We start from the raw sequence: 10,870 nt of genomic DNA, 5'->3' as shown, positions 1-10,870 counted from the left end.
CTGGAAGGGGGGGGGGGGGGGGGCATGACTACCTGACATTAAAGAGATGTGTAATCACTGTGGGGACTTGGCCCAATGATGTGCGTATCAAACGGCATATTTCAAAAAGGCTTCTCAAAAGGCCCGGAGGCGAAGCAGCAATAAGAGCAGATTTGTATGTGGATGAAAGGGAGAAGTGTAGACAGACCTTGCATCAGAATACAGAGCAGGGAGATCATTAGCATCCTCTGGTAAATCAGCCACACAGCGGAGCACAGAGAGAGAGAGAGAGAGAGAGAGAGAGAGAGGGATGGAGAAAGACAGCAAGAGAGAGAGGGACAGAGAAAGAGAGAGAGAGAGAGAGAGAGAGAGTGAGAGAGAGAGAGAGAGAGAGAGAGAGGGAGAGAGAGAGAGAGAGGGGTGGAGAAAGACAGCAAGAGAGAGAGGGACAGAGAAAGAGAGAGAGAGAGAGAGAGAGTGAGAGAGAGAGAGAGAGAAAGAGAGAGAGAGAGAGAGAGAGGGAGAGAGAGAGAGAGAGAGGGGTGGAGAAAGACAGCAAGAGAGAGAGGGACCGAGAAAGAGAGCGAGAGAGAGAGAGAGAGAGAGAGAGAGAGAGGGATGGAGAAAGACAGCAAGAGAGAGAGGGACAGAGAAAGAGAGCGAGAGAGAGAGAGAGAGAGGAATGGAGAAAGACAGCAAGAGAGAGAGGGACAGAGAAAGAGAGCGAGAGAGAGAGAGAGAGAGAGGGATGGAGAAAGACAGCAAGAGAGAGAGGGACAGAGAAAGAGAGCGAGAGAGAGAGAGAGGGATGGAGAAAGACAGCAACAGAGAGAGGGACAGAGAAAGAGATCGAGAGAGAGAGAGAGAGAGAGGGATGGAGAAAGACAGCAAGAGAGAGAGGGACAGAGAAAGAGAGCGAGAGAGAGAGAGAGAGAGAGAGAGAGAGAGGGATGGAGAAAGACAGCAAGAGAGAGAGGGACAGAGAAAGAGAGCGAGAGAGAGAGAGAGAGAGAGAGAGAGGGATGGAGAAAGACAGCAAGAGAGAGAGGGACAGAGAAAGAGAGCGAGAGAGAGAGAGAGAGAGAGAGAGAGAGAGAGAGAGAGAGAGAGAGAGGGATGGAGAAAGACAGCAAGAGAGAGAGGGACAGAGAAAGAGAGAGAGAGAGAAGTCAGGGAAGGATGAATACAGCGAGGGAAGGAAGCGCAGACGTTTCTAGGATTCAAAGACGTTACGGGGCTGAGGGAACGGCATCAGGAAGTCAGGGGCGTTCGTAGGATCCAACGACATCAAGGGCGTGGCCCCATGGGGATTGCGCAAAATATTACATACCTGTTTACTGTAACTACATTTATAAACTACTGTAAGTTAACTACTAGTCATAAATAGCTAGCTAACCACCTAGCTGCTTATCTATATATATAATGAATATTGTGCAGCATGCTTTCTTGGCTAGAGCTGAGTTTAAAGTGAAGAAGACTGAGTTAATAAAGTCCCAACCGCACCACTATCTCACATACATCTACTGTACCTTGACCCCTGGCGGTTCTAGGGCGTGGCTTCTGAACTAAGCCCTGAAATAAGCCTCGCAACCCCAGTTGCCATCTCTGAAGTTGTGTATGGAGGAGATAACCTCTGCCCCCACAGCTGGAACCCCTGCCTCTCTTTTGCCACCCCAGGTCAAACTGAACCGCCACATGTAATGTGTCGTGTTGACAATGAACTTAGACCAAACCAGAAAATGTCATTATTTTTAGTATTAAGTTCAATAAACAGAATGTGGTGGTTACAGACGCTGTTATTTTGAAAGACTCTATTAACCAGCATGCATTGCGTGAAACTGAGTTATAGGGAGGAGGCGAACGGAGTCGGAATTCGTCAGAACAACAGCAGTAGCCATCATTATCTCTCGAGCAAACATTTGTCATTCAGAACATTTATCTAGCTATTGAAGTAAAACACAGACAATGCAAAAAATACTGTGCAGTTTGTGGAATTAAGGATTTACCTGTAACGGCGGGAGTGAGTTTCCATCAGTTTCCAGAACACTGCAAAAAGTTCAAAGAACTCAGGTAAATTAAACATCTGTGCATCGGTTGTCATCTTTTTTGTCTTTGAGTTTGTGCGATCGCATATTTTTCATTTTGTTGAACTAACTTTATAGAGACAGCTTCTTGTCTTTGAAATCGAGAGTTTAACATGTTTTTGAATGATTTTTCAAGATGCCCATCCACATGTATGACCAAAACGGCGGTAGAGCAATTATCAGACTTTCTCAAAAGTGCTAGTTTTGTCAACGTTTTGATCTGAACTATTGTATATGATCATAAGTAACCTTAAAACAGGGCTAAACATGCATTTTCCCTTTACTACTCCTTTAAGAAAGTTTCCCTTGGGTAAGGTATACCTTGGCTAAGGAGGCTCTGGGAAACAGTGCGTCATCTCAAGGGAGAGCTTACGACATACCTTCAGATGGTACATCGTAAACATGATTTACGATGTACCTTGGGAAGAGTTGTTTCCCAGAGCCTCCTTAGCCGAGGTATACTTAGCCTGAGAAGGCTCTGGGAAACGATGCGCCACCGAGAGGGAGAGCTGACGACGTATCTTACGATGAACGTAACGCTACGATGGCTCTGGGAAACGCGACCCAGGGCTATTCATAAAACATCCGGAAGCCCAGACCGTTCTTCCTCGCCATTCTTCCTTTTTCGTCGTTCACCGCTCCCCAAAAAGAGAACAAACATAGTTTTCAACAAAGTCAGGGGTCCTTGAAGTGGAAGGCCATGAGGGCCCCCCCCCCCGCCCCCCCAAACCCAATCAGAACAGGGATGTGTGAGCTTTGATATGCCACTAGATGTGCTGCTCTGCTCTCTCAAATCAGAGCACAGGGAATGTAATAACCTAGCGAGTCCCAGACACTTAAAAGAGAAATTGTCCCTGTCACTAGAGCTGATGTGTTGGACACATCAGTGACTAGGCTGGGAATTAACTTCCCTTGGTGTAATAGGCGGGATCAAGGTTAACATAAACTAACAAAAAAAAGGGGGGGGGGGGGGGGGGGGGACTACTGTAGATCTGAAAAAACATTTTAGTGAACTGAAATAAAAATAAAAACTAAGGTTTATTTTTTTTTTTTAAGTTTACTAACTAAACTGTATTGTGTTTACAAAGCTAATTAAAAGAATACAATTATAGAGAAAATTACTAGTTTTAGTCTTTTTCATTTCATATGTAAGCTTAGTATTTTGGGTGGATATGAAATCTATCCTCCATTTTTTTTTTTGCTGAGCCCCTGTGCAGATGTAACCTGACCTGGTCCAGATGGTTTGTTAACGTGAAATAACGTGAGTTTGTGAGATCAGGATAGTCTCACGAGGCTAACGCAGAAGAAATAAAAACTAAAACTAATAAATACTACACTAAAACTAAGCACTTTCAAAAAATAAAAAATAAACTTACTTAAACTGGCAAACTTACTTAAACTAGCAACCCACTTTAAAAACTAATTAAAATTAAATTGAAATTGGAAACAAAAAGTTAAAATGATATAAAAATAAAAACTAATGAAAAAAGCAAAACTATTACAACCTTGGTGTAGATGCTTCTCTCTATTGGCTAGTCTCCATTAGAGACCCAGCTGTAACGGAGAGAGACCCAGCTGTAACGGAGAGAGACCCCTCAGACCACAACCCTGAAGAGTCTGAAGTTAGCGCTGAGTTTAACCCAGCTTAGTAGAACCGAGATCATCCGGGGCTGAGTTTCCCAGAGGCATCGTTGCGCTACGTTCATCGTAAGCTATGGCGTTCATCATAGCGCTACGATGAACGTAGCGCTACGATGCCTCTGGGAAACTCAGCCCAGATAAGTAAAGAACACAGGCCTCTCTCCACTGGACGCTGGGACTTTGATTACAACAACGTTTTCTACAATAATGCCTTCATCAGCTCCAAGACCAGCCACAGTCTCCTTCCCTGGGATGGAAGAGCTTGTGAAATGTCCAGTAGTCTCGGACTGCCCGCGACCTTTAACAATGCGGTTCAAACAGTAATGGTGGGAAAAGTTTAGATTTCATTGTTTCATGTCCATGTTTTGATGACTTCTTTCTTCTTTCCCATGGGAGAGTGCTTCTCAGCTAGGAACCCTGATTTAGGTCTTTGGGACTTTCCTCTGAGGAATCCGACCACAGCGCTTGATTTGGGCTTGTGTTGTGTCATATCTCCCTGTGTAGCCCTGCTGTGTAATTTCAATTATTTATCTAACTTCAGAAACAATATAAATACTTCATCCAGAAAACTGGGCCATCCTTTGTCTTCTAGTGGTGTTCTATTGTTTGCTCGCTGGCTGCTGTTGTCGTTATTGTTGTCTTGTTTTGTTGCGCCACACAAACACGCGCTCCGACAGAGGAAGGAGGGAGGGTGTGTCCAGGATCGGTCTCCCGAGGTTTGGAGTGTCCATCGGGGGAAACACGTCGGAGGACACACAGGGGTTAGTGTTGCTAGCCTGGCAGATTCCACACACAAACACTAAAGCAACACACACACACACACACACACCTCATCAGACCCAATTTAGAAAGTCAATTTGGGATCAAGAGACTAATTATCTTAATTATTTTCCTTCTCCGTGATCCTGCCTCTCTCTCTCTCTCTCTCTCTCTCTCTCTCCCTCTCTCTCCCTCTCTCTCTCTGTCTCTCTCTCTCTCTCTCTCCCTCTCTCTCTCTCTCTCTCTCCCTCTCTCTCTCTCTCTCTCTCTCTCTCTCCCTCTCTCTCCCTCTCTCTCTCCCTCTCTCTCTCTCTCCCTCTCTCTCTCTCTCTCTCTCCCTCTCTCTCTCCCTCTCTCTATCTCTCTCTCTCTCTCTCTCCCACTTGTTTCCCTTCCTCTTCCTTTTTTTAGCTGTGTTTGCATGTGTGTGTATTTCAGTGATGGTACAGTATTGCGCAACACAAAATTACCTCCCAACTCTGAGAGAAACTTGTGAGGCCTGCTCAGCACTACGAGGAAGATATCCCATGCTCTGCTTTGTTGTATTAAAACTTGGTTTACCATATCAAACAGGTTGGTCTCATCTTTTATAATTTTAATAATATATATATAATAGATTTAGAGCAAAATTGTCACATTGTCACATGATAGGCCAGTAGAAGGATTTATTATAATTCAGCACATGTTCAGTGATGAGCAGTGATAGCCTTCCTTACCTTCCTTAGTCTGGAATTAGGAACTGATAAGTAACTGTGGAGAGAAGCAGGACCACGAATTCTGTACCTGTGTTTGTACTTGTTGCATATGGCAAACTAAACTTGAAACTACCTCTTCGTGGTGCTGGATGTAGCCCACACTGTTCAGATGATCCTCCCAAAGTGACAGCAACTTGACACACAGCCTACAGATCATAATTTCCCTTCCAGGAGATAATCATCATCATCATCATCATCATCATTACATTCACCTGGCACCCTCAATAATTACTGGAGCGGCACACCTTTCATCCCAGCAGGGAAGGTGGTTGGATCCAGCTCTCCGAAATGAGACTCTTTGAAGATAGAGCTGAACAAACTATTCATTTGTACCTCGTCTTCTTCTGGCAGTATGTACGCTGGAGGAGCCTCAACTGGCCAAACTCATCAGAAATCATTCTGCTATCTCCAAACGTGTGAAGCTCTTATACTGCTTGGCTTCCTCATCCCTATCTGCTAAGATAGGCATGGGAGTCATGTGTTTGTGTCATGGCTGATAGTGGTTCATCAGGAGAACAGCGACAAGGACAAGGATCTATGGAGGCAGGCGGAGTGGATATCGTTCAAATTAAAGACAGGATCTCAATGGAATAGGAACTGGGGTGAAATCCACTTATAGTTCATGATGAACATATGAGATATATCATGGAATATTGAATACATGATGTTCATAATACTGTGTGAAAGATGCAGCATGCATTATGGATGTGATGAGGAGTCACATGCATGTAGACATTAAATCCAGATATTTTAAATACCAATGGAAATATTTGAAACACACCAGGGCAGTCAATAATGAAGTGATAAAGAACAAATCTACATATATATTTATATTTTATTTATATTTCATTTCTGGTAGGATATCTTGTACACCAAATATCCCATTGGCAGTTAAGCGCATTCAAATGTGTTCATAAAGCCAGAAACAGTCACTTGGTTTGACGAACACAAATACAAAATAAAACCACAAAATAATGAACCGCATGTATATAACATACAAAAAGAGTCCCATGCCTACTCAGTAGGTAAACTTCAACATTCCAACTTTCGAAGATGTGGATATTTACATTTTTTCCGTTTTACAAAAATATACTTTATAATTTCTCTCCCTTTTTTGCTTACATTCTAAAGAAATGAAGCGGTGTTCTCACGTCTCTCCTTCTCCCCCTCCTCCGACTTACTGTACATTCCGTAATAAAAATATCCATTCAACCCTTAAGGCGAGACGCAACGCATCTTCCCTCGCTAACTACCCCCCCTCAGCAAGGCTCCACAAAGGCACCAAAAACAGGAACGTTTTGTCTGTTTTGTTGTTGTTGATTTTTTATCCTTTTCTCTTTTTTTTTCCCACATAACAGATGGAAGAAGAAAGAGAGAGAGAGCGAGATAGTACCAGTGGATGATATTTACAAAAAAAAGAAGAAAGTAACATCACTCTTACTCATGCTAGTTGAATACTTAAGTGCTTTTTTGTCAAACAAAGTCAGAACGTCATCACAGCATCTCCACTACGTTAATAGAAGAAGGTATTTAGAAAGTATGGCCTTGCTCACTTCAAATAATACAAATATGCAAATATGCAAATAAGTTTTCACATCAATGGTACCAAAGAATGAAAAATAACCAAACATGGCACATTTACAATATACATATACGGTAGCTTATGTATATTATTCAATGTCTTTTCAGCTGTAAATGACTGCTTCAGAGGGCGCGCCCGCCTTAGCACCGAGACTGCTGGCAACTTGCGTCTGTTTGTGTGTGTGTGTGTGTGTGTGTGTGTGTGTGTGTGTGTGTGTGTGTGTGTGTGTGTGCGCGCGGTACAAGGGCAGAGGAGCGACTTGCCAACACCTGCTTCTACTCTCTAAAGTCTCTCATAGCTGCTTTACAGAGAGAGAGAGAGAATAATATTCCCTTTGTCTTTTCTTTTGTCTTTGCCCTCTCCTTGAGAGATTGTTCTTTTTTTCTCCCGCTCTCTCTTTTTCAGGTAAATCTTGAAGACTGGCTGAGCACTGCGTCGACGGAAAGGAGGCAGAAAAGTGCTTTCCAGAGGGGGAAGTCTTTTGATGCTGTCTTACTCCCTCAAGGAGCCACTACAAAGAGGGGAGGAGGAGAATTTAAAGAGTTTTTACTCGGTCTCGGGCTCTTAGCAGATCTCAATCGTCCTGGGGGAGAGTGTGCTCTGCATGTCTGACAGGGGGGTGGGGACGGGAGAGCTATAGAGGTTGGAGGCGACGGATGAGGGGAAGGATGACGTCACCTGAGACTGAAAGGAGATGGACATGGAGACGGAGGGGTAGGTGGTGGCGATGGAGGGGGAGGGATAGGAGGTGTGGATGGGGGAGGAGTAGCAGGAGGTCACCGGGGAGGGGTAGGAGGACACCGGGGAGGGGTAGGAGGCGATCGGGGAGGGGTAGGAGGAGGAGGCGGGGGAGGAGGCCGAGATGGCGGCCGATGACGACACCACCACGGCGCCGCCGACCACCCCGCCCTTCTCCAGCTTCTTGTCCTTCTGCCGCAGGTGGATCTTGGTGTGCCTCTTCCTCTCGTCGCTGCGCGCAAACTTGCGGCCGCAGATCTCGCAGGCGAACGGCTTCTCGCCGGTGTGCGTGCGGATGTGCGTGGTCAGGTGGTCGCTGCGGCTGAAGTTGCGCATGCAGATGCGACACTGGAAGGGCTTCTGGCCGGTGTGGATGCGGATGTGGCGCGTCAGCTCGTCGGAGCGCGAGAAGCGCCGGTCGCAGGTCTCCACGGGGCAGGCGTAGGGGCGCTCGTGGGGGGGGGTCTTGCTGGGACGGTTGGGGTATTTGCGCATGCGGCTGGGCTTGATGAGCTGCGACTGGTACACGCTCTTCAGGTCCTGGGAGCCCGTCTGGGTGGCGAACGCCTTGATGGTGGAGAGGGGGGTGAGGGAGGGCTGGCCCGACTGGCTCTGGAAGGGCTTCTGGTCGGGCGGGACCAGGCTGATCTCGCCTTGCTGCTGCGGGAACAGGTAGTCTGGGATCATGGGCACTGGGAAGCTGGTCCCGCAGGTCTTGCCGTTGGGGTAGGCGGGAGGGGGGTACTGGAGGGAGCCCCCCGCAGGGCTGGCGAAGGCCTGCACCTGGTCGGGGAAGAGGTCTGAGGTGGCGGAGGAGTAAGTGGGCGCGGCCGAGTAGATGGGGTTGGGCTCGCTGTGGTGCACGGAGCAGCTCATGCTGGAAGAGGAGGAGGCGGGGATGGAGGACGAGGAGGAGGTCGAGATGGTCTGCGACGCGGAGGAGGACGGGATGGAGCTGGAGGAGGGGGTGTTGATGCCGACCAATCCGCTGACCAGGCTGAAGAGGGGCTCCGCCCACAGGGAGTTGCTGCAGTTGCTGGCGGGTTCGAGGGTGAAGCGGCCGGTGTAGGAGATGGGCGGGAGCCGCTGGGTGGGGTAGGTCTGCTCCGCCATCGACTTCTCACAGTTGAGGGAAATGTCAGGTAACGTATCTGCAGAGAGGAGAGATGAAGGGAGGGGCGGAGGGAGGACATTAATCAGCCTGTCAGTATGGAGCAGAGGTGGGAGGGAGGGAGAGGGGAACCCTGCCAGCCCAGCGAGGGGGACAGTGCCCCCCTCCCTCGGTTCCTCACGCAGAGCAGCAGGTGCCCAGGCCGATGGACGAGAGGGAGAATCCCCTCTCTAACTAAAATGCCCCTTTTTGCCTGTAACGAAATTCACAGTACCGATCCCCATAGACCAACGTATGTACAAGAGCTATGCAAGCTTATCTTGATGCATGTAGGATTTTTCCCTTCACGTTCCGCTCCTCCTTCTCTCTCTTTCTCTCTCTTTCTCACTCTTTCTCTTACACACACACACACATCAACACACACACACACACACACACAAACACACACACCAACCCCATCACATAACCAAAGGCAATTGATTACTGAAACTGCAGTTCAGCTGGTTTTAGGAATGCAATTTCAATTGAGCTGCGCTGTGTGAAGGTATGCAGAGAGTGAGCAGGTTAACTCTATGTGAGATTCAATATTTAGAAGTGATAAAATAATCTGAACTTTAAGATTCAATATTCAAAATGTCTTTATTTGTTACGTGTAATGTATGTGTACAGTCACAGTGAAATGTAGCTGAATATCTATTTAGATATCGACCTGAAAATGTATTTATTTATGTATTTATCTATTTCTAATCATATTTGGGGGAGATTTTTTTTTTTACTCATTTTATAATGAATGCCTGTGATTGAATATCAGAGAGCCAAAATTATTATCTGAGTCATGAATCCAACTCAAATAACATATTTTTCCATTTCCAGTTTTTGAGCAATGCTGAGCTGAAATTGAATTAGTAACAGGCAGCCAGACACAAATAATGATTCAAGTTACGCAATTGATTTACCATGCGTTCCACAACGTACACTAAAGCAGCCAAACACAGTATCGTTCCAAACATCTATCCATCCATGCCATACAGTAGGTATCGCTCTTACCTCCAGCAAGGTGGTCGTACTGATCCCCTGGCTCCCCAGAGCCAAAGCCCGCTCCCTCGGGCGCGGAGGCTGTGAGGAAGGGGGTGCCTCCGGAGCTCAGCATCATCATCTCCTCCAGTTTGGGGTAGTTATCCATGGGGGAGTGCGGGAAGCTCAGAGGGTCGGAGATCTGCAGGGCTGGAAGAATCATCTCAGTCTTGGCTGCAGCCATCCTCCAGAGGACCAGCTGTCAGGGTGATGAGGCTGCAGAGGAGAGCTGGAGGGCTGGGTGCACGCTGGGCTGAGGAGTGCTTCTCACGAGCACAGAGCGGAGGAGATCGCCAGTCCAGCTCAGGGAGCACTGCTGGTCTCTCTGCTTACTGCTGAGGATGAGGAAAGAGGGATGGCTCTCTTCTCCTCTCTCTCTCTCTCTCTCTCTCTCTCTCTGCTGGTCCCAGTCTTTTTCCTTCTGTTTTCCAAGAAGGTTAAAAAAATCCGGGTTGTCTTGTTTTCAAAAAAAAAGATTGAGATCAGAAGTGTCCCTTTTACTCATTCCCTAAGATTAATCAAAATTAATCATTAACTGATTAATCTTGATTTGCTCAAGACGTTTTTTTTTTTTCCTGAGCAGATCTGATCCAATTAGGATTTGGATCTCTTCTTGGATTGAATGTGTTGTTGTTTTTTGAATTCACTTTGACTTTTTTTGCGTGTGAAATGTCTGAGTTAGGGATCTATCGCTGTGTTAGTCTAAAGCTGCTCTGATAGTTTCTGTTGTGGGCTCTGAGGGCTCTCTCTCTTCCGAGAGATTCCCCACTCCTTTATATACCCTCCCTCCGTGACGTAGATGTCCATATATGGATCGAAGGAAGCCCATATTTAGGCACTGCAGTGGAGGACACATGACGCTAGCCTGGGGAAAAGCGGAGAGGAGAGAATTTATATTAAGCCTGTGCAATAAATCGCGGGCAGATACCCGCTCTTCCTCCAGCCTGAATCGATGCATCTTCATGGTAGAATCCCTCCTAGAGAAAGCGCCATATTTCTCCCTCTCTCCCCAATGCACCGTAGATCAGATTCGGATTTCCCATCTGTGCGGCAGGCTGCGCTCTAGCCGGAAAACCCGGCTCCGCCATGCCATATAAGGTCATGTCTACATAAGGACTTATTCCGGTAGGTTTCCATTTCCCTGCCC

At 46.8% G+C, this 10,870-nt stretch overlaps 1 protein-coding gene across 1 annotated transcript; it reads right to left on the bottom strand.

Annotated features, from left to right (window-relative positions):
• Positions 1 to 7,364: 7,364 nt before the first annotated feature.
• Positions 7,365 to 9,907, bottom strand: egr1 (early growth response 1; the record flags this gene model as incomplete). Its single annotated transcript, XM_084459457.1, has 2 exons — positions 7,365 to 8,689; positions 9,697 to 9,907. 2 exons carry the CDS (start codon positions 9,905 to 9,907, stop codon positions 7,365 to 7,367), a joined length of 1,536 nt encoding a protein of 511 aa, XP_084315583.1.
• Positions 9,908 to 10,870: the final 963 nt, after the last annotated feature.

Source organism: Borostomias antarcticus, assembly GCF_949987555.1.
Source record: "Borostomias antarcticus genome assembly, chromosome: 28".
Lineage (NCBI taxonomy): Eukaryota > Metazoa > Chordata > Actinopteri > Stomiiformes > Stomiidae > Borostomias > Borostomias antarcticus.
This window is presented reverse-complemented; position numbering and strand designations above follow the sequence as displayed.